The sequence below is a fragment of the Sturnira hondurensis genome, unplaced genomic scaffold, assembly GCF_014824575.4.
Source record: "Sturnira hondurensis isolate 20B ecotype Veracruz unplaced genomic scaffold, ASM1482457v3 Scaffold0000648, whole genome shotgun sequence".
Lineage (NCBI taxonomy): Eukaryota > Metazoa > Chordata > Mammalia > Chiroptera > Phyllostomidae > Sturnira > Sturnira hondurensis.
The window spans coordinates 7,558,380-7,582,725 of NW_028073279.1; the positions used below are offsets into that span (position 1 = coordinate 7,558,380).

Below are 24,346 nucleotides of genomic sequence, written 5' to 3' on the forward strand. Positions count from 1 at the left end.
CTAGAACTGATAAGACAATTTAGATTGTTTATCTGAGGAATAAGTTATGAAAATACATCTTAGGAAGAGGAAGCACACGACTTTCTATTTCGGCTCCTTTATCTTGTTGAAATCGGATCGCAGCTTTTTCAGTATGCAGAGCCCCGAATCATAGGCACCAAACGGCTGAGATCTTCCAGTTGTAAGTGGCAACAACCTCACCCCGACCCAGCTTGCCTAACTAAGAAGGTGGATTGTGCTTGGGATCCAGGACTCAAATGATGGCACTAGGATTTGGTTCTTTCTCGGTCTCAGGCTTCACGTGAGGGCAAGAGAGCAAAAGCGGCCAGAACGCCTGTGTTCTTTCAGGTTTCAGGGCCTGATCTGCGTCTTCACCACCTGAAACAATGTTTCCTGAATTGAGTACGGAGGCTTTGATCGACTTGACCAGCCAAAGGGTTCTATGCCGTCCCAGAATCAGTCGCTGTTACGTCTTTGAGGCCAGTGTCAGCTTCGGCAGAATGTTATGGGCCCAACGTGGCCAGGATGGCCTCCCCCCCGCAAACTGGGAAAGGTTGCCAGAAGCAGCATAAAAGTGTATTGGACGGCAGCAATATTAGCTGCCTGCCGTAGCACTGTGAAAATACCAGTGGACTGACTAATTACGGAGCCTCGCAATCCACGTAGTCTTGGGGATTACTATAGAAAACTCGCTACAAGGCCTAAGGGGAGGCGCTGATGGTCTGTAATTTTCTGGAGGTTACCTGCCACCGGTGGACCCACTCTGGCCCACAGAGTCTTCCTCTGGTCATTGGTAAGCCTCTGTGGAATTTCTATAGAGCAGTAATTACATATCGATTCAGAAGTGGGCAGGTACACTTCTGAATTTTAGAGAAAACAAGTAGGTCTACGAGGAAACAAGAATGGGAAAAGATAGTCACTGTGGACCCCCTGGGGAGCCCAGGGGCAGGTGCAGTGATCTTTGTTTTGAAAGATCTAAAGCCTCAGCTGGAGGGATAAACATCTGTCAACAGGGGACCAGAAATCATTCGCCTCTGCCTGGAGGCTTTCTTCTCCACCCAGCCACAGCATTGGTTGGTTTTGTCGGATAAAACTTTAATGTGTATCTCTTTTTTTATTTCATACTTTAAATATATACTTCATTTCAAGTATATATAAACCAGCTGTACAAGATAACCCCCAAATACTCACTGAACCCCTTAGTTCAGTGGTAGCGTGCATGTCAGTGCCTCCCAGTGACTGGCTTTGTGTTGAGGAAACAACGACAGAGAAAAGTAGGCGATGGGAGTCGGCCCCATTTGGCAGAGCTAAAAATTAAAGCAGCATCAGGAGTTAAGTGTCTAAGACCCACCCCCAGGTCCAGTAGAGGGCCCAGCACAGGCGAGTCCCACTTGGGTAAATAGGGCGTCCTCTGACCCCCTTGCCTGGCCATTGGACTCCTTTTAGATGCAGGAACTGTTCAGAGTCAGGGAAGGTGGAATGCCTGACCCTGGGAGAATGCATGACACTTTGCAGGGTGTTGCAACACAGGTCCTGAGCTGAACTCAGCTTTGGCTAAGGAACAAAGACGAGTGTTTACGTGATATGGTTCTCAGTCCCCAAGCACGTACTCCTTTGCTGCTGGCCACAAATCTTCCCCAGATCAGCAGGCACCGAGCCCCGACTGCAGGCCCGGCTCTGCCCCTGACAAGCTGGCACGCAGCTCCCTCACCTGGAAAAGTGAAGGTGGGTGATGTGGGTTCTTCCTGACAGGGACTGTCTGAGGATAAGGTATGATAGGTGGAAAGGAAAATTATTAATGTAGATGTAGGTGTTACTTCTCCCTGAGCCACAGCTTGCAGTGTCCTGCACCCTGGCTTTCCAAGATGCAGCACGGACACGGGGTCCACACTGACCCTCCCTTCCCTGGTCATGGGGGCCCTGCCAGCTGCACTTCACTTTCTGGTGACCCCAAAGCATTTTCACGGTTGCCTCCAGGAGGGCAGGTCAGTGGCCTGCATGAACACAAGCAGACCAGGAGATGGGGTGAAGGGGTCCAGACTTGACCTGTCTCCACGCATGTGACCCCTTCAAACCTCCATCTTTCTTTAAGACACCCCCCCCCCTCCATTTTTCCCTATTGGCTCAGTCCAGCCTTCTCCGGGTGGGGGAAGCTGATTAGGACTCATGTAGCATTAATCAACTGTGAATTGTTGGGGGTTGGAGGCCCCCTAGCCTCAGCCCCTAAGGGTGAAAAGGTATCGGGAGATTCCTCCTTGAGAAAAGCTTGTCCCCAGGTCTTGCCAAGGTGCCCTCTGTCCAGCTATCTCCATGGAGATGGACTGCTCCCCCGGGAGAGACCTGGACCTCCTGCCCATCGAGACCTGCAGCCTCAGTGCCTCAGAGTTCAAGGCGTAGAGAACCCTCTGAAAGCAATAAAGTTTGGGGTGATGATATGTAAAAAATGGAAGACATCAAAGCAGCATCAAATCGCTCAGTTAATTAAAGTCCCTTAGATTGTATTAGCATTGAAGATAATGCCAGGTTATCAGATATTAGCTTAAGTAAATGTCCTTCGGGAAATTAGAAATTTATGATAAGAGCAAATGATAAAATAACACACCGAGCTGATAGGTGTTTTCCACCTGCACTGTAAGGCGAGAGGCACCATCACGCTGGCTAGGTTCGTCCATGTGAGACACAGTACTCAGAGAGCTGTGGAAGCAAGGAAGAAAACAAATTCCAGTAATTATTACAACAACAATACTAAAACACAATGTTGCTTTCAGCAAAAATATTACCAAGGTAAATTTTTTTCTAAAAAATTTCAAGCAAGTCCCATCTAGATATCCTGGTGATCTGTATAAACCATTTGAGAAATGGAAACACTAAAGTGTGAGGAGGTCTCAGTACAGTGTTTGAAGCCCAGTGCAGTGCTTGGGCGTCCAATTGTTAAGAAAGTGTACATGGCTGGCCTGTGGGCAAGGTAACAAAATCCACATTTCAAAAGCCATTGCGAATTGCCTCTCTAGCGCGGACAAAAAGGTTCTCAAAGTGGGCGGAGCTCATAGAAGAGACTGGGGGATATAGGAGAAAGCTTAAAGTGTTGGGAAACCACTCTGTGTATACAAAGGGGGGTGTAAAGAATGCTCTATTCTATGTCCCTCACAAATCCCTTTAGCAGAAAAAAGAAAAACAAGACCCTCCACTACGTGGTGAGAGAAACCACAATGCACCTAAACTATCGTAAATCGATAAGCATCAATCACCCTTTTCAACGTTGAGAAAGGGTTTAGGCTTGGTTACCAAGGCAATCTAAGCTTATCCAGGTGCTGCACAGGAGACCCAATTCAAGAAGAGCCCGTGTGTCCCCCAGGCACTACTTAAGTCAACTTAATTCAGAGGCAACCGGCTGTCACCAATGGCAGTCCCGGAATGCTCTACCCCCCCCCCCGCCCCCCCGCCCCCATCCTCTCCACCTGTGAAAGCGGGGCGTTGAGCCAGATGTCATTTCAAAGGAGGAGATATGATAGTTTGCATGTGTTTTCGGAGTGACCACTTTTATAAGCAGACTGTGTTTTTGCTTTAATTAAATGAGAAAGAGATATTTGTCCTTCATCTTCTGGGATTTTATTTTCTGCTACGAGGAGTTTAAAACACGTCGTTCTCAACTGTTTGGAATCAGTGAGCTTCTTGCAAAAATATGTTTTAAGACAATTACGGGTAACATACATTTAAAAAATCCTTTGATACAATAGAGTTTACACGATAAATTAAGGTTTACCCACCCAGCCCAAGAAGGTGATGCAAGAAATGACGGCTGCCTTTTCACGATGGATTTCTGGATTAGTGATTTAGTCTTTATCCTTGTGGCACCTGCCGTCCTCAATTTTTTGCTGCCCTTTGAAGTAGCAACCAGCCTGTTTGGTTACACTGGCTGCAGGTGTTGTGGGCGGTACCAGAGACGAAAGCTTCTGCTGAGAACACCCAGCATCACATAAGCCCCTTGATTCTAAGATAAGCCAGCCTGTCCCAATATTACAAATGCTACTTTTAACTTTGCAAAACATTTCCTATGGTGATCTTATCTTACCTGCACAATACTCTCTGAAGTAAAAGATCATTATTCTACCCATTTCAGAGATGCTGGGAACCGATGCAAAAGGCTTACTTCCATACAGGTAGGAAAGACGAGCTGATTTCAAATATCCTATTTACCTCTCAGGGACAAAGTGTCACATGTGACTGTATCTGACAGAATGAAATGAGGAGTAATGGCTACCTGAAAAAATTAGTTATTGCAATGAAAACTTGCACACACATAAGAAGGTATTAATAAAAAAATACGTGATTTCTTTCCTACTTAGAATACCATGCTAAAAACTCACAGGAAAAGAAGTGGAGTTGGTACAAGCCAGCAGGATTAGAAGACACAGATAAAAAAGCAAATAGAGATTTTTACAAACAGCCCTCATGATTGCTTTGCTCTTACCATGTTACTTAATTGATATTCACACAGTTTATAATATTTTCAGTATGAAGTCGGTGTCAAAGGACAGCTTAAATTCCCCACTGGCTGAAGACTGTGTGCAAATAGAAACTTCTGCTGTGACTTTTTGATTTACTGAAGATAATTTCATTCAGTGTCTTTTTATTTCCATGGGAGTCATAGTTCAAAGTTCAAAACATATCGAAAACTAGAAAGAACAAAGTAAAATGACACAAAAAAACTGCTAGCCTGCCTTCCTTCCTTCCTTTCTTCCTTCATAACAGAACCCGAAATTTGTAGGAGTGTTTCTCTCTAAATTAAAGACAAAATCTTAGACTTTTGTGGTGTTGTTGGGGCCATGTGGCTCGGGAGTCAATGAGATGTCAGTGAAAGTTTTGCGTGGAAGTTCTGAAAGAGCTTTCTTAAAAGAACTAGTTCAATCAAGAGAAGCCCTCTGTGATGACTGGAATATGGGTATGATGGCAAGAGCCCAGCAACTATCTTGGGTCTTGAGGTGATATTATGGATTACAGATCAGAAAAATAGATGTCTAGGTCTCTGAACTCCTCCCCTACATATTTCTTATGTAGGAGAAAATGTATTTCTATTTGGTTTAAGTCACTGTTTTTGTTTTTAAAAATTAGTATTATAAGAAGCACTGGCTATAACTGATTCAAATTCTAACTGACACAGAGTTTGTTTCTTGGGAGTGAGATGCTGCAAGTAATAGAACACAAAGCTTGGAGCTAGTGGAGGACATAAGGCTCCAGGGAGTGAGGTTTCAGGAATTCTGCTGTAAGCCTGCTGGCTCCTGTCATGCAGAAGGTAAATATTTGCCTACTCTATCAATTTCTGTACTTTGGATGGCTGATCATGCACAAACCAAGACTATAACTTCATGGAAAAATTATAAGAAATTATACTATTAAAAAATTCCTGTTTATGGTATTTTTTGGAACTGGAACCTGATAGTTTCAACATTAGAAAGAGATGGGTTGGAAAAGGGGAGAGAGAATAGTAAAGAGAAGAATAAGGTGAACAGAAAAAATAAGATATTTATTCCTTGTAAAAAGACAAAATATTAAAAAACACTTTCAATCTGGGCAATTAACATTAAACCAGAATATGAAGTCAGTACATTTTTAGAAATAGACAAGATCCTATATTTGAAAATCGGGAATTACAAATGTCAATTCAGAATACTGACTCAGAAAGACATACATATTTTCAACTGAGAGACAGCTTTACTAAAGCCATTGGAAATGTGAGATGTTCAAAGAGAAAACTTATTTTAATTACCAATTCTCCACACACAGCACAATAAATTCATTTAGTATCTGTCACAACATTGAGAGGAGATGGATTTCAGTTACGTATGACCAGCCGTTCCCTAGTTTATAATACTAACCCTTCTAGAGCCATGATCTCATTGCACAGGGAGTGCTGTAATTGATGTTATTTTTTCAAAGTGAAAAATGTTCTTGCAATTTATTTGTCATCAGCTTGTTGGCATACATGAAGAAAAAATTCAGTGGGCAACATGTATGCAAAAGAGCTGTCACATTTTAGAAAGGAAGGTAGAGTAAAAGTAAACGCAAGAGGCCCTGGCTGGGTTGCTCAGTTGGTTAGAGTGCTGTCCCGATGCGTCAAGGTTGTAGGTTTGATCTCCAGTCAGGGGATGTACGAGAAGCAGCTAATGAATGCATAAATAGGTGGAACATCAAATCAGTCAGTCTCTCTCTCTTTCTCTGTTCTCCTCTGTCCCTCTCGAAAGTCAATTTCAAAATGTAAATACAGGAAAATGGTAAACCTGGTGTCAATGGGTCACAACACTGAACAAATCAACTAAAGTTGTTGTAGAGAGAAGAGTAACAATTGATATAGTCCAATGCAAATTTCAGGTAATACTTGTAATCATGTGTACTAGTGCTGAAACAGACTTGAAATTAACCTGGATGCAGAAATAGCTGCTTAAAATTGGTCCACACAGATAAAAGTGACCCTTGCATGCTGGACTTGATTGACTGGAAATGTGCCATTCTAAACCAACAGCCTGGTTCTGATTACACAGAAAAGGGGCATAACCTTAAAAAGTTAAATAGCTAAGGAAATGGAATATATTTATTCTTCCGTGAAATTTAGTTTTCCTGAAAACATCTTAAAAATTTGATGCTGACCATTCCACACAGAATAAATACAAGAACTCATGTCTTGTTTTGACTGTTAAAGCTAGCAACAATTATTTCATGAAATCTCACCAGGCACAAATATTATATAATTATTATTGAGAATTCATTCCCAGACATTTTCACTGCCATTATTACTTAGAAGTTTTGAAACTGCAGTAAAAGACAACACTTAAATGCCCAGGCAGCCTTGGAGACATTAATTTAGCAGATTAAGAAGGTCAGAATATCATCTCTTCCTTTCATTTGTTACCATCAAACACCTGGAATTACATATTCTGAATGGTGTTATTTAAGCATGACTTTTCCCTTAAACTCATTACTAAAGTCACGTGCTGCCCCCCAGTGGCAATATTTCAGAGCACATGGAGAAAAAACAGGCTCCAGGGTATAAATTAGCACCTTTTTTTGTTCTTGTTTTTTATTTATTCTTTCAACAAATATTTCTTGCCCAGAATCTGGCAGGCAAAGTAGGAAGTACTGGCAATACAAAGAAAAAGTACAGTTCTTGTGTTTGAGCAACAAGATGTAGAAAGCAAGATAAAATATGCATCGCAATGCACTTCCTTGAGAACTTCCCATCTCAAAATTTCTACATACAATTTTATGTATGTTATGCTTAAAAGCAAAAGCATACCTACTCTACTCCCGTCTGTAGAAGTTATGTTACCTGGTAGCTTTATGGCCATTTAATCTATAGTAAATTTGCTGTATTTTTATGTTAAGGTATTTTACTGACATTATCGGTCCCATCTAACTACTGAGAGAAAAGTTAAAGTATAAACAAGAATCAGAAATTTTTTTCAGAAATTAAAGAGAAGAGAAAAAACGACACGATCCGTGCTCTTGTGAAATGCATTTTTTTGAGGAGGAACGATTCTAAAGGACAAAGAATGCACCCTGTGACCTGTGAATCAACCGGCTCAAATGTGACTGAAGATAACCTAAGAAAGGCAGCTGACAAAATAGAACCATTTTCGAGCACATAGAATAGAAACTCAAAGTGTCTGAAGTCCCTTGAGCTAATGTTCATCCAAGGAAAGGTAAGGTTAAGGTCAACGACAGCTGTTGAAACTTCTGTTGCACCTCTCAGAGGAATGCGAATGCGTAGTTTCAAGTCATGTTGCCCTTGGCAATTGGCAGAAAGGCAAGGCTGAGGGTGTGGGCAGCACAGCTGCCTCTGCAGTGCTGGGGTGACCATCACAGAGAAGTGGGGTCTCTCTCTACAGGTTTTCAACACAGATGCACCATGGAAGGTCTCAACAATGAGGTAAAAGTAGACCTTGTTTTAAAGATATGAGAAAGTGCTTCTCTGTTTGCTGTGAATGCATCTTATGTCCACAAGATAAAAGCCATTAGCCACTCTGAACTTACTATAACACACATATCGAACCTGTGAAACTACCCTGTTCGTTAGCAAAAGAACTTGCTTGTTCAGAAACTAGGATAATGTGATCATTATTCCTTCAATGGTCAAAAAATGCTCATAGAGTCACTACTGTGCCAGGCAGTATTCTGGGTCCTTCGGACACAATAGTGAAAAAAAGAAAAACTAAGATCTCTGCCCTCATGACACTTAGTGAGAAAAAACAGACAATGAACAATAACCCACTAAATAAGTAAATTATACCTTATGTTAGGAGGTGATACATGCTACGAGGAAAGAAGAGCGTAGTTAAGGGAAGTGGTTGGGGTTGGGGGTGCTGTCAAGGTCTAGACAGGATTCCATGAGCAAGGGATTGGAGGAGGGGAGGAAAGAGCCCGGTGGGTATCTGAGGGGAGAGTCTTGAACAGAGGGAGCCCCTTGCACAGGTGTGGAGATGGGAGGCTGCCTGGTGCTTTGAAGGACTCCCTGGTGGCCGGGGAGCTGGAGCGGAGGGGCCGACAGGAGGCTGCAGGAGATGAGGTTACAAAGGTGTCAGGTAGCTAGACCATGTAGAACGTTGCAGGCCTTTGTAAAACCTTGGCTTTTACTCTGATAAAGCAGGAGCCTGTAGAGAGTTTTGAGCACAGAAATTACAAGATTCACTTTATATTTTACAATGATCACTTCAACTGTTGTGTTGAGAACAGACTGCAGGCTGGCATGGGTAAAAACAGGGTGACCAGTTAGAAAGCTTAAAGAGGAATTTAGACTAGGGGGGACAGCAACTGTTAGGGACTAAGTAGTGTCTCATTAAAATCCATGTGTTAAAGCCTGACCCCCCATATACTGGAGATAGGGCCTTTAAGGAGTGGCTAAGGTTAAACGAGGTCCCAGGTGTGAGGCCCTGAGCGGGCAGAACTGGTTTCTTATAAAAGAGACACCAGAGGTCACACTCGGCCATGGGAGGACACAGTGAAAAGGTGGCCATCTATATGTCAGGAAGGGGGCCCGCACCCAAACCTGATGCTCTGGCACCCTGATTGCAGACTTTGAACCTCTGGAACTGGGAGAAGATAAATTCCTATTGTCGGAGCCAACCAGTCTATGCATTTTGTTAACAGCAGCTCAAGCTGATTAATCCACTGACTGAGACTGAGATGACAGCAGTCGAGGGAAGTGGTAGGGAGTCAGGCCCTGGATGTATTTTCAAAGTTGATCCAGAAGGATTTCCTGATAAATGGGAAGGAGTGCCGTTAGATAAAGAGTTAAGTTGTGGGCCCGGGCCAGGTAGCTAGCTCGGTTGGTTAGAATGTTGTCCTGAGATGCCAGGGTTGCAGGTTTGATCCCCAGTCATGGCACCTAGGTAATTTAAAGAGTTAAGTTGTGAGAGTGCTGAGTTTGAGATGTATACTAGGTCTTGAGGTGAACGTTCAGTGCATAGTTGGCTTTATAAGCCGGAGGTCTGTGAAAGACGGTGGGCTGAAGGTACACACCTGGGGGCCTAACACCAGGTCTGTGTCTGTCACTAGACTGGAGTAGATCTCTGAAGGGAGAAGAGGACAAGAGGAGAGGAGGATGAGGCACTGCTCCCGAAGGCACTTCTACATGAAGAAACTGGGAAGAAAAGGATGGGCAAGAGGAGACCGAGCAGGAGAGACCAGTAAGGTAGAAGGAAAACAGGAGCGTGTTTCCGGGAGAAAGGAGTGGGAAATAGTGTGGAATGTTGCTGAGACATCAAGTAAGGCAAGGACGGAGGCGTGCGCACTAATCGGCAATGGGCATTATTTGTGATCCGGGTGAGAGAAACAGCTTGGGTTCAGGAGCAGGCCCTTTCGTTCACTACTGTATCTTTAGCATCTTGCATGATGCCCGTAACTGTGGCAACAACAATTTGTTCAATGAATAAACAAAATGAATCTGTGATGAGTCACGGTTTTTCTCACTTTATCAATAATATAGTAAAGCTCAAAGAATATTAAATTGTAACTATTTAATAGTAGTTAAGCAGAATATCTGAGATTCACATTCAAGCCTAGTTTGATTCCAAAATTCTATGTGATAACAACAGTTAATACTGTACTTGTTCTGTACTTAGACATGCCAAGAACCATCCTAGGTGTTCCCATGTGTTATTTCAATAAATTCTCACCACACCACGAAAGGGCAATGATTTCTTTTCATCTCATTTTATAAAGGAACAAACTGAGGCAAAGAGGGCATAGTAAGTTACGTAAAATCAGTAGTTTGTTCCTACGTAAGCTGGAAGCGGGCAGGAGCCAGCCGGTGCAGAGCAGGCCTCTGAGCCGGCCCCTGCGGCCCCCTGACTGTGCCGTGGCTCTGGCACTTCCTCCTTGGAAATGCTGCATCAGTGCGCCGAGGCGGCCATCGCAAAACAAGGGAAATTCGTTGCCTCACCGTTCTGGAGACTGGAAGTCCGAAACCAAGGGGCTGGCTGGATTGGTTCCTTGTGAGAGCCATCACAGAAGGATCTGCTCCAGGCCTCACTCCTCACTTTGTAGGTGGCCTCTTTGCCTCTGTGCCTTCCTACTGTCTCCCTCTGTGCAGGTCGGGTCCAAATTTCTTTTTCGTATAAGGACATCAGCCGTACTGAATTACAACTCACCCTTATGAAGTCATTTAAACTCAATCAGTTCTTTAAAGTTTCTGTTTACAAATAAAGTCACATTCTGAAGTATGAGAATTAGAACTTCAATATATGGATCTGTTGGGAAAATTAGGCGGGGGCACACAATTCAGCCTGTACCAGATAGAAATATTTTGACAATACCTCTAAATTCTAGGGTCGGAGAAGCACAGATTATCCATTCTGTCACCCGGGAGTGTGATAATCCAGCACGTCCGCCCCAAGGCTCAGTTTCCTCTGTGTATGGGGGTAGGAGGACCCACAAAACCCTGTTTCTCTAAATGCTGCTAGATTTCTTGACTGAATGGCTGTACCAGTTTTCATTTTCACTTGCCTTGCCACCACTGGGTACCATTCTCCATTCTCATATTCCGGCATCAGTTGGGTTCAGAATGGCATCGTGTTTTGACCTGCGCTTTCCCAGTCCCAACTCGAGGCTCAGCATCTCTCACCTTCTGCTGTCGAGTGTCAATTCATGTTCTGTCAGGCACCGGGGCTTTGCTTCTGCGAATGGCTGTTTACTTCATTCTACTATTTTTAAGTGGTTTTCCTTTTTTATTGTTAATGTGCATGATTTAAAAAAACACATCTTTTACCAGCTTATTAACTGTGTCTATCGTATTCTTTGTCGAATAGAAATGTTATGATCTATTGTAGCTCTATTTATCAAGGTTTTTGTCCCTAATTTATTTGTGGGTTTTGTTTTTCATGTTGGGATCTTATTTAAGAAATCTTACGCAAAGAACACAAAGACACTCTCCTATTTGGCTTTATAGCTGGCCCCATTTCAGTCGTCCACCTGGAGTCTACTACACAAATAATTTGTAAGGTAAAATCCAGTGTTATTTTCCTTCACATGTTGAGCCGGGGTTCTCCCAACACAATCTATCAAAATGCATCATCTCCTCATTGCTTACATATTATATTTCCATATATTTATGCATCTATTGTTTAAAAAATTTAAAAAATACATATTCAAAGGTATGTTTATTGATTTTAGAGAGAGCAAAGAGAGAGAGAGAGAGAGAAAGGAACTGCTGGGTTGCCTCCCATACGTGCCCTGACCTGGGATTGAACCTGCAACCTAGACAGGTGCCTTGACTGGAAACTGAACCTGCAACCTTTTGGCAGATGGGACAACACTCCAACCAACTGAGCAACCCAGCCAGGGTACTTATGGGTCTACTTCTAAAATTTTGGTTCCATTGGTTATTTTGTATATTCCTGCGTTTATTATCATTTTTGTTATTACAGCTTTGTGGGTATATCTTAATATCTGATAGGAAGAATTCTTCCTCTATGTTCACTCTTGAAAGTTAACTTGGTTATTTAGAATTCTTTTCTTTCTTTTTATATAATCTTTATTGTATTTTTCCATTACCACTTTGCCCCCTTATATCCCTCTCCCCTGCCCCCAACCACCACACTGTTGTCCATGTCCATGAATCCTTTTTCCTTTTTGCTCAGTCCGTTCACCACCCAACTTCCCCTCCCCCCACTAGTTATCATCTGTTCTCCATCTATGAGTCTGTCTCTGCTTTCTTGGTTAGTTCAGTTTGTTTGTTAGACTTCCCATATGAGGGAAAGCATGGTATTTGTCCTTCTCGGACTGGCTTATTTCACTTAGCAGTCTTTTATTATTTATAAATTTTTAAACTGTTTGCTGAGGACTCCTGCAAGATGGAGGCATAGGTAGACACACTGCACCTCCTCCCACAACCAAAAAAAGAATGACAACAATTTAAAAACAAACAAAAAAAAAACCAGAAGTGACAGGAAAATGAACTGTATGGAAGTCCAACAACCAAACAGTTAAAGAAGACACATTTGTCCAGACTGGTAGGAGGGGCAGAGATGGGCAGCCTGGTGGAGAGGACTCCTGGCAGAGTGGTGGCTGGCGGACCCAGCCAGGCAATGGACTGAGGACTGGGAGGTCCCACCTTCGAATGCAGATAAACTGGGAGAGACAACAGTGGAGAGGAACAGACCTTGCATCCCAGGGCCTCAGAGTGCAGTTAAATAAAGCCTCAAGCCACTGAATGAAAACACCTGTGGGGGTCGAGGTACTGGGAGAAACTCCCAGCCTCACAGGAGAGCTCATTGGAGACACACCCACAGGGTCCTAGAATGTACACAAGCCCACCCACCTGGGAACCAGCACCAGAAGGGCCCAATTTACCTGTGGGAAGTGGCAGAGGGGACTAAAATCTGAGAGAGAGTGGAGCAAGCATCATTGTTCCCTCTCGGACCCCTCCCCCACATACAGCATCACGACACAGCTACTTGGGTTGTCCTGCCGGAGTGAACACCTGAGGCTCTACCCTTCACTATGTAACAGGCATGTCAAGACAAAAAATGGCCCAAACAAAAAAACAGATCAAAGCTCCAGAAAAAATACAACTAAGCGATGAAGAGATAGCCAACCTATCAAATGCACAGTTGAAAACACTGGTAATCAAGATGCTCACAGAATTGGTTGCATTTGGTTGCAAATTAGATTAAAAAAATGAAGGCTACACTAAGGGAAATACAGGAAAATGTATAGGGAACCAATAGTGATGGGAAGGACAGTGGGACTCAAATCAAGTGGACCAGAAGGAAGAAAAAAACATGCAACCAGAAAAGAATGAAGAAACAAGAATTCAAAAAAAAATGAGGAGAAGGTTAGGGACCTCCAGGACATCTTTAAACATTCCAACACCTGATTTATAGGGGTACTAGAAGGGGAAGAGGAAGAGCAAGTGGAAAACTTATTTGAACAAATAGTAAAGGAGAACTTCCCCAGTCTGGCAAAGAAAATAGACTTCTAGGAAGTCCAAGAAGCTCAGAGAGTCCCAAAGAAGTGAGACCTGAGGAGAAACACACCAAAGTACATCATAATTAATTATCCAAGGTTAAAATTAAGGAGGGAATCCTAGAAGCAGCAAGAGATAAGGGGACAGTTACCTACAAAGAAGTTCCCATCAGACTGTCAGCTGATTTCTCAAAAGAGACCTTACAGGCAAGAAGGGGCTGGAAAGAAGAATTCCAAGTCATGAAAGGAAAGGACCTACATCCAAGATTGCTCTATCCAGCAAAGCTTTCATTTAGAATGGAAGGGCAGATAAAGTGCTTCTCAGATAAGGTCAAGTTCAAGGAGTTCATCCTCACCAAGCCCTTATTATATGAAATGTTAAAGGGAATTATCTAAGAAAAAGAAGATAAAAAATATGAACAGTGAAAGGACACCAAACTCACAGTTATTAACAACCACACCTAAAACAAAAACAAAAACTAAGCAAATAGAACAGGAAAAAACCCACAGAAATAGAGATCACATGGAGGGTTATCAACAGGGGAGTGGGAGGAGGAGAGAGGGGAAGAAGGTACAGAGAATAAGTAGCATAGATGGTAGGTAGAAAATAGACAGGGGGAAGGCAAGAATAGTATAGAAAATGTAGAAGCCAAAGAATTTACATGTACGACCCATGGACATGAACTAAAGGGGGGAATGTCGGTTGGAGGGGGTGTGCAAGGTGGAGGGGAGTGAAGGGGGAAAATAAGACAACTGTAATAGAGTAATCAATAAAATATATTAAAAAATAAAATTGCTGAGTTTCTCAAAAGGTACAAATAAACTTTGATTGAGATATATTGACTTCATAGATTAATTTGAGAAGCATTGATATTTATTATTTAAGCACCTTCATCTATAGATTATTTCTCCAGTTCAGATCTTCCTTAATATGAATGCTTTTACCTCGGATCCCTTTCCTAGGGCAGCTTTTACAAAGATGCCAGTGAAGGATTATAGACAGAGATGTTCCCCATGGTACTGCAGGCTTTGACAGGGGGTGAAAGCCACCCTCGGTGTTGATCCTCAGCCCAAGGATAAGAATACATATGACATGTGGTGGTTAAGGACCACTATGCAGCAGTAAAAAGCAAGGAGCTAGATAGCCATAGTTGCATGAATAAATATATAAAACACATGTGTAGACTGAGATATATGAGGCTGAGAAAACAAATGAAATTTATAGCACAACACCATTTTTGTTAAGTCAAAAATGCTTTTTTAAAAAAGATTTTATTTATTTATTTATTTTTAGAGGGGAAGGAGGGAGAGAAACATCAATGTATGGTTGCCTTTCGTGCGTCCCCTGCTGGGAACTGGCCTGCAGGGAACTGGCCTGCAACCCAGGCATGTGCCCTGACTGGGAATCGAACCACAATCCTCTGGTTTGCAGGCTTGTGCTCAATCTACTGAGCTACACCAGCCAGGGCCTTAAAATGCTTATCTTTGCACAATTTACAATAGCCAAGAGTTGGAAGCAACCTAGATGCCCATCGGTCAATGACTGGATCAAAAAACTATGGTACATTTACACAATGAAATTCTATGCTGCAGAAAGGAAGAAGGAGCTTCTACTCTTTGCAACATCATGGATGGAACTGGAAAGCATTATGCTGAGCGAAATAAGCCAGGTGGTGAAAGACAAATACCATGTGATATCACCATTAACAGGAATCTAAACAACAAAACAAACAAGCAAGCAAAATGTAACCAAAGACACTGGAATACAGAACGTGCTGACAGGGTCCAGAGGGGAGAGGGGAGAGAATCACAGGGGAAAAGGGGAAGGACTCAAATGAACAAGTCTAAAGGACACATGGACAATAACTAAGGGTGGGGGGCGGAAATGAGAGGGAGGTGAGGAGCACTGGGGGGGCAGGGCTGAGAATACAAGACAGAAAACTGTACTTGAACAAGAATTAAATTTTTAAAAATGCTTATCTTTGATAAGAATTTGCTGTGTATTCTTTTATGAGATGGTCATTCAGGTGCAGCCACTAAAGGAGACAGAGGAGAGGCTCTGGTAAACATTAAACTCACAGGTCTTAGAGACCAGGGTCATGCCGTGCCGTGTAGGGCCACATGGAAAAACACTGGTTGGTCAGGGTGCATGACAGGGGCAAGGAAGAACCAGGGCAAGAGCCTTTACTGGGGTCTCTGAGGGAAGGGCCAAGCTGGGCAGGGGAAACAGCTCAGGACTGGCTGGTCTGAATAATTTCTGGGAGCTCCAAGTCTAAACTACAGGAGAGGTTCCTGGATGCTGGTACTGGCTCTGGGAAAATTAAGGCAGAGGAATACTGCCTCCTTCGGTGTGGGGGGTGTGCGTCCAGGGGGGTACAGTTAGGAGAGGGCTGGCTCTGCATTGGTTAGTTTGCATATTAAAGGAACAAGGCGTATTCCCTGCTGGAGACCTTGGCTGTCATTAAGAATCCGTTAAACCCAGAAGGGGAGCAGTTTCCTCCCACTCAGAAAGTTTTTTTTTAAGATGTCAAAGCACCATAATACACCGTAAGTAAATGAGTACATATGAATATAACACAGCACTGAAATATGTACGCATGTGTTCTTGTAGCGTATGTGGTGCTGTGTGTATGAACACGGATGCCCATAGGGGGAGGAGAATGGGAAGCAGAGGGTCAGTGGGGCAGACACAAGGGCTCTTGCCCACACTGATGGCGACGGTGTGCTGGGAAATAAGGGGTATGTTCAACTCAGCTCTGCTCCTGAGATAAGCAAGGTGATCAACGAGATAAATGGACATAGTAAAATTACCTTCTGTTCTTAATCTACAGGGTTTTTATGAGAATCAGGTGGATATTGTATGTGAAATGGTTTCCAAATCTAGATGTACAACATAATATTAGTTATTATAGTTATTATTGTAGTTTAATCTCAGAACACAGACATTTCAGTTTTGCTAAACTTCTCTTTGATGGGGAGGTTGTATCCCATCCAGATCCTGTTGGGGGCTTTAGTGTGATTTAGTTGGCAATAGAACTTATCACAGTGAGGGAACAGGCTAGGCATCATCATGTTTAAGGGCGCACCATAGAACAAATTCACTACACCGAAACCTATTTGTTTACTGCCTTTCCTACCAGACTGTAACCATGCAAGCAGGGATTATTTCTGTGTGGTTCTCCACTTAGCAAGTGCCTGGAATGTTCTCAGGGTCAATAAATACTTATTTCAAATCAAGTGATGAATACAATCTTTTCTACTTTTTACAGAAAAAAAAATTTCCAGGTGGTGTTTTGTTTACTTAAAAGACGAGCTTCTCCAGAGTAGAACCCTACAGTTGGTTGCCTTTACATGCCTAGCGAGGCACAATAATTCACACAGAGTACAAGCTCAAAGAACTTGAATAAATGAATAAGTGAAAGACTATGTGTGTTAGATCCCACCAGTGGGATCCATATTCAAAGTTGTTGTAACAGGACATCACTGTAATTTTGGTCCGAGGCCAAGGAGAGATTCTTTCATCATTAACCTTAGGCCTGACCTACTAGATCAGATAATAAACCTGGATATCATGTCAGGGGATCCTGGGAAAGTAACTCAACCTCAGGCTTCAGTGTCCATTTTAGGAACATGAGAGTAGCACGTCTGTTCCAGTTCTGTTTGAAGGCTGCTAGAGGCTGCCTATGGCTGAGCTTCCCATAAGAAAGATGTCATAGTAAGTACCTGCTCTTACCCGGGGACGGGAAACAGAAGGTTCTGGTGAATGAATAGAAGACCTTCGTCAATGCAAGTTATACACAAAGATAGCCAATTTTCAAAGAGTGGGAATACTTGACTATAAACAAAACCCCTTTTGCCACTTCCAAATTCTGTGGCTTTGGTGGCTCACCCTCTCAGAACCTGTCTTCTCATTTATAAACTGGAGTTGATAATAGCATCTATTTTATAGAGCAGGGATAGAGCGTTGGCAAACGTTTCTGTAAAATTCCACATGGCAATGTTTTCTGGCTTTCTGGGACCTATGGTTTCTATAGCAACTACTCAACTCTTTAGTTCTAGTGTGAAAGCAGCCAGAGGCAATATACACATAAAAAGGCATGGATATGTTTCAGTAAAAATGTATTTATGGATACGGAAATTTGGGTTTCTGATTATTTTCACCTAACGGAAAATGTTACTCTCCTTTTAATTTTTTTCAACCATGTAACAACCACACTTAGCTAGGGAACTACACCAAAACAGGTGTCAGGTTAAACTTGGTCCTTGAACCATAGGCTGCCACCCTCTGTAACAGAGATTCTATGAGGCTTAAGTTAAGCGATGTCATAGTGGGGGCTCAATAAATGTCAGCTATTATCGCCCTCATTCCTATTAATTATAGAAGTGAAATATAGAGCATGATGACAGCCATGTATATACATATGGAAAGAAATTGTGACATGTTAACAGTTATATCAAGAGAATAAGATCCAGTTTAAAATGTTTTTTTAAAAAACAAAACATAAAATTATATTAGAACAAAACCATAATTTGACTAAAAACACCCAACCCTAAAAACTGCTAACAATAATTACACTGATTATAAATTCTATCTTCCCTGCGCAATTCAGAAGTCTCCTTGGATATCCATTACGCCCAGGGATCAGTGTTATGCGTTAGTTACTACTGTATAAGACAGTAGACATAGAAACCATAGGGTTACATCTGTGCTGATTTTATACCGCACCTAAGAAGCGGCTTTCCTAGTAGATCTACATTCTACTCTTCTTTGCTCCCCTTATTTGTGTGTTTACTGTTATAAAGGAAAATAAGTCCGTAATCTAAAGGGCGAGAAAGAAAAACGCAGCCAAATACAGTACCACCGGGAAAGGGGAAGCAGCAGGCGCAGAAACAGTGCCCAACCCGGTCTGGAAGGGCGGGTGGTTGTAGGTGGGTTGTTAGAGTTTCCTGGAGGGATGGAGAGGCCGCAAAGTTCTGAAGGGGAAGAGGAGGAAGCCAGATAAGGGTGTCCCACGGGAAAGCAGCACAAAGCAATGGCTAGAGGCGAGGCAGAGGGCTGAGGGGTTACAATGTGGGAGGTGAGCGTGGCTGGAGAGTGGGTGCTGGCAGGACGGTGGGGAGGATGGTGCTAGAGAGGCAGACAAGGATCTGTGGATGTTCCGTGTCGGCGATTGTCAACGGGTGCGCTGCAGGCATATTTAAAACACGCAATATCTGACTATTTAGTCAGGGGCACTGACCTCTGTTCCTTTAGATTGTCAAATCTAAATGACAACAGCCAACCCAAGAATAGCCATCTGGTATAAATGAATCAAAATGACACTAATTTTTTGTCAGATTGGAAAAAATATATTTTTTGGTGTACTACAGACTTTTAGTAATCAGTTTATGTGTGCCGTGAAGTGAAGAAGGTTGAAAACCCCTGCTATATGCCACACTCATGATTTAGGATTGTATCCTAGTCATTAAATGGTCACTTGACTCCTGAGCTGCAGTTATTTCACAGTAAGATGGTAAGAAGGATGCCCACCTAGTAGGACTAATGCTGGGGAGATTAAAAGAGACGGTGTATTAGGTCCACAATGTACTTCCGGGTATACTTCATTCTACTGAAATCAGTCTACTCAAAAATTGTTATGAAATAACTCTCAAATGAAAGGTATATGCTTTTCCATAAAATATTGCAGTTTCAGAACGATGCCATGATTTGACAGCCTCTAAGCTTTCAGTTTTTCTACAAGCTGATGACTGGTTCACAGAGGAGAATCTCCTGAGCAGACTGGCCTAAGATGAAGGCAATGAAAAGTCAGCAGGAGCCACAGTGGGTGGGGTGGGGGGCAGCCTGCTCACCGGCCTCTGCACCGCAAGGGTGCGTGGAAGCTGTTCACAATGCTATGTAAGAAAAAGTGCAAATAGAGGATCTATTCTGAATGTTTTGCTTGAGAGTTCAAATTTCTACTTTGTAATATATCAAAATAAATTGATCTATTAGTGAGAAATCTATCCTAATAGGTTGATAAAATTATTTTTGTTATTTGTGTTACTTTAGTTTGTGCTCATGCTTCATCAATAAAGAGCTATCTCTAATTCTTCAAACTGGGCCATGTTTTGATTCTATATGACTTTCTAATTTGCTTTGAAAGAGAAGAGGTAAATGAAAATTATGTAAATAGGGATTACAGTTTAATCTTTGGATGGTAGAAGTTGTTTTTCATTAATCATGGGAACATAATTTATGTCAGATTATTATTATAAATATTTTCTTGAAAAAAGTTGGATACGAGCTAACAATTATTTTAAAATAATTTTTAAAAGAACTCTTATGGCCCTGGCCAGGTGGCTCAGCTGGTTGGAGCATTGTCTCATTCGCCAAAAGGTTGTGGGTTTGATTACCGGTCAGGGCAGATACCGAGGTTGCAGGTTCAATCCCTTGTCTGGGCACATACGGGAGGCAACCAACCAATATTTCTCTCTCATGTTGATTTTTTTCTTTTTCTCTCCCTTCATCTCTCTCTAAAATTAATAAACATATCCTCAGGTAAGGATTAAAAAACTCTTATATTTAAATATTGGAAATAGCATCCCAAATAGCTAGGGTCAGAAGCAAAAGTTACAGAGATTAATCATTCTCCCAGCTTTACTTCTGACATGCTAGGATTGGTACTGTTTTATATTTGTTGTCTGTAAAAAAGAGAGATTGTATTTGCTGGGAGACAAACACAAACCACAAACATCCGGGGTGGAAAGTGGAATTTAAAAGAAGTGCATCAGTACATTCTTTTTTTTTTTTTTTTTAAGATTTTGTTTCTTTATTTTTTAGAGAGGGGAAGGGAAGGAGAAAGAGAAGGAGAGGAACATCAATGTGTGGTTGCCTCTGGCATAGCCACCACTGGGACCTGGCCTGCAACCCAGGCATGTGCCCTGAGTGGGAATCGAACTGGTGACCCTTTGATTCGCTGGCCAGCACTCAGCCACTGAACCACACCAGCAGGACATGCATCCATACATTCTGAGAGAGGGAAGATTCGGTTTCAGAGTCATAATGTAAATCTAGTCCGGCGCTTCTGGCCTCCGTCCCACAGGACACACTGGCTCCGGTTACACCCACAGGGACTAGTGCACCACACCCTTCAGTCCTTGGAGACCGTTAAGAAGGAAAGTCTGCTATCTGTTTTCCCAGTTAATTGATCTCAGCACTGAATAATTTGTTTTGTTTTCTTCTCAATGGCAGTCAAAAAGAAATGTCATGAAAATATTAAAAATCGATTTATCTCTCCAGGAGACCAAATGCAATATGCAGCAAGAGCCAAAAAATGTAGTTATTATGTTTTGCCCATCTCATTCTACTTCTGGGAAGAAAACAAGCAGAGGCATTATGCCGTGGAACAGACGAACAATGGAAACAAACTTAAAATGCTCAATAATTGGAGAGTGGTTAGATAACCCAGAATTATAAACTGGCAAAATATTATGCAGCTACTTAAAAGAACACAAACAATGGCTATAGAAATACCTTACACGATTTGTATAAAATAATGCTAAATGCATTGTATATGTATATATTGATTGCAAAATGCAAAAAAACTTTGTCTTTATATAATACCGAAGATCAGAATTCAAGGTACTATGAGAAGTAGCCAGTCTACATTGTATACATTGTTTCTTTTGAGCAGATGACTGGGGGGGGGTAGTCTTTCAAATAGTGAAAAATGCTACTGCAAACAACATATCACTTATGTTTTCTCACTTTCTTTTTCTTTTTAAAAATATGACCCCAAAAGATGACTTGAACCTTGTATTGTCCATTTTCTCTCATCTTATTTCCCAAAGGAAATGTTTTATTTTCTCCCGATAAACATTATGAACCTGTTTATTCAATAATTGAACTTCAGTCATTAGACTTTCTGTTACTCACTCTTTGATGTGCCCAGGAAGTTCCTTCCTGCTTGGAGAAGACACACTCTCCCTTTTCTTCAATGAATGACCCTTTCTGTCTTTAGCAATGTCTGACGTCATCATAACCTATGGGAGAAAATAGCGTTAAAACAGCAAATGAAAGATCTGACATCGTTTCACTTAGTGTAACACAGAGATTCATTCTAAATAGAGTACACTGCTACTTTTCTACTATTTCTGAATGGGGAAGTGGGGTTTCCCTAAGAGTGATTTTTAATGTATGCTGTTATTCTGGCCAATACAACTAGACACACAATGACCCTGATAACTTCTATTTATGCAATAGTATACTCACTTCACATGAGCAGATATTAAATCCCAGCCAAGACGCTAAGCTGCAGAAGAGGTTAAGATCGTTGAGAAAAGAGAACCATGTGTAGAAGAAAGATATTATCCCACACCAGAAAGCAAAAATTTTTATTGCCCCTTTTACTCTTGATATAGTTTTGCTAATTAATAATTGTTGCTGTTGCTGTTACTTTAAAAATTAAAATTAATTGTCTTCCCCAAAGAGTATTTTTTCAAGCAACCATGATTTACTCTGTAAGGAGTAAACAGAACTTCTAACTCAGTAATTTACTGGAACTCCCCCCTCCTTCTCACAACTGCTTGTTTAAAAGCTGGTGGTAGGAATGGACCTCCCAGACCTTAGACTATAACTTGACTGGCCTACTGCCTATATACATGAATTCAGATAGTCATTACAGTTATTTTCTAATTTTATCTGTAAATCTGAGGGCCCTAACAAAGAGACACTGGGCCTAACACTATGGCAGAACGAGGACTGCGTTTCTGCCCTGGAGGAGGTGGCAGCCGAGTGGGCAGAGAAGAGTGCAACCTCCAGCCCAGGCACCCAGCGTCGGGGCAGAGGCAGATGAAGGGTCCTGAGGGCACAGGAATGTGGCAGAGGTGTACCGTGTCCTCGGCAGGGATCCAGTGGTCTGTGTGTGTGTGATTGTGCGCCTGTGTCTGAGGGTGTGTACATGAGTGTGTGTTCTTTGTGTGTGTGCCTGTGAGTGTGTCTCTCTGTGGACATGTGCCTGTATGTGATCTTGAGTCCACACAAGTGTGTGAAACTGTGTGTATCAGTGTGAGTGCTGTGTACATGAATGTAAGCGTGTGCCTGGGTATACCCAAGAGCATCTCTGTACGCACATCTGTGTGAATGAGTGATTATCTGTGTGTACCTGAGTGTGTGCCTTTGTGTGTGTGAACCTTTGTGTGTGATGTGTTATGCGCTGAATGTATGTGTGAACCTGTATGAGCATTTCTGTGCATGTTCTTGTATGTATGAACAGCTATACATGTGAGTGTGTGCTTGTGTGTGTGGATGAATGTGAGCGTCTGTGTGTGTGCACATCTGCATGAGTGTGCCTATGTGTGTGGAAAAGGCACACTGAGAACAAGTGGGTCATTCAGGTTCCTATCCAAAGGGACACCAGCAGACCTCCATCTGCTCACCTCTGTCTGCTCACCTGTTTCCCACGCTGCCCCAAAGACTAGAGTTGGTCCCTGGAGGCCCAGAGGGCTTGCGGCTGCCTGCAGTCGCAGGGTTGGCCTCTGGAAGACTCAAGCAGGATTTGGCTGCCCCGTGAGCAGACCTGGCTGGACAGCTCTGCACTGGGCATCACAGTAAAGCCCAGACATGCGGGGGGGGGGGGGGGGGGGGGACCAGNGGGGGGGTGTGACCAGAGACCAGAACCCACTTCCAGTTCCCAAATTGGAGCCAAATTTTAGACCTTTTCTTATTTGTTGGGGGAAAGAGGAGTAACGCGTCACAGAAGTCGTGGCCAATGCAGGCCGGCCATTTCTCAACACGGGGCCCTCCCTCTTCTGTCCCTGCGGTGCTCGAACTTGCGGTCCTCTTTCCCCTCTCGCTCCCGCCCGCGTGCGCTGCGGGAAGGGCGCGCGGGACTCACCTACACAAGGCCACAGCTGCAAGAGCGCCGCGACCGAGGTCTCCCACACCTGCTCCTCCACTGCAGACACCGGCGCTCCTTGCTCCCAGGCCTCCCTTGCAGCCCCCTGGACTCCGCGGCCTGTCTCCAGGGTGACCTCCTCCAAACAGAGCCCTCCCCACTCCCCGGGCCGAGAGTAGCTGCGTGGTCCTCTGAGCTGCACAAGGGCTGCCAAGGACTCATTGTCACCGCCTAGAGGGGGCCGCCCTAAACCCGGCTGCTCCCTGGAGTGGCTGTGAGTTGGAGGGGAACCGGTTCACGCTAAACCGAGGAGGACACCTGAAACTCCAGCTGCAGCCCCGCTGAGGCCTCACCCAGTTCTTTCGCCCGCAGATGTCAGCGGCAGGAATGGGAAATGCTGCGGTTTCCTACGACCAGAAATCCGAGGCGCAAAAAGTAAAGCAATGCCCCCACAATCCTGCCGCTGCTTTCCACCACCCGCTTCCAAGGCATAGGGATAATTTAGTAAGAGTTTACAATTACCCGATTCTGGCAGTGTTTGCTTTATTTAATCTTCCCAACAGCTGTCAGAGAGCTGTTCTCCCTTTACAGATTTAGAAAGTGGAGATTCTAAGATATCAAACAGTAAGCCCAGGGCCCCCAGGAACTCGCGGACCCATCTGTGCTTTGCAAACCGAATTCCTACACACCACTCTTCCCAGCCTCTTAAAGTTTAACAAGCTTTGACAAGGGGGTAGTTCGGGCTCGAGGACCCACTTGACATAACAGGCTCTTTCCCCTTAATAACTATCCCCTCCCTAACCCCAGAACCCCTTCCCCAACCCAATGAAAATGAAACTGAACCTGATGGATCCTCACATAGCGGGACAAATGTGGTAGTGCTTCCAAGCACCTAGCCTGGCCCCTTGCCCCTTGATGAGTGAGTGCTCAATGCAGTTCGTATCAGCTGACAACAGCAATGCACTGAGCTCGCAGTAGAGCCCCTAGGGGTTAGGCTAGTGTGTGAGAAAGGA

The 24,346-nt window shown here is 43.2% G+C and overlaps 1 protein-coding gene across 1 annotated transcript in view; it reads right to left on the reverse strand.

Annotated features, from left to right (window-relative positions):
- Positions 1-23,532, reverse strand: part of DYNLT5 (dynein light chain Tctex-type family member 5) — a 30,131-nt gene extending 6,599 nt beyond the window's left edge. The window contains exons 1-3 of the mRNA XM_037042960.1: positions 23,334-23,532; positions 21,374-21,480; positions 2,603-2,694 (exon numbers count right to left, since the gene is read on the reverse strand). Coding sequence (XP_036898855.1) covers positions 2,603-2,694; positions 21,374-21,477 — 196 coding nt within the window. The 5' untranslated portion in view covers positions 21,478-21,480; positions 23,334-23,532. The remainder of the gene's footprint in view (positions 1-2,602; positions 2,695-21,373; positions 21,481-23,333) is intronic.
- Between the last annotated feature and the right edge of the window lie 814 nt (positions 23,533-24,346).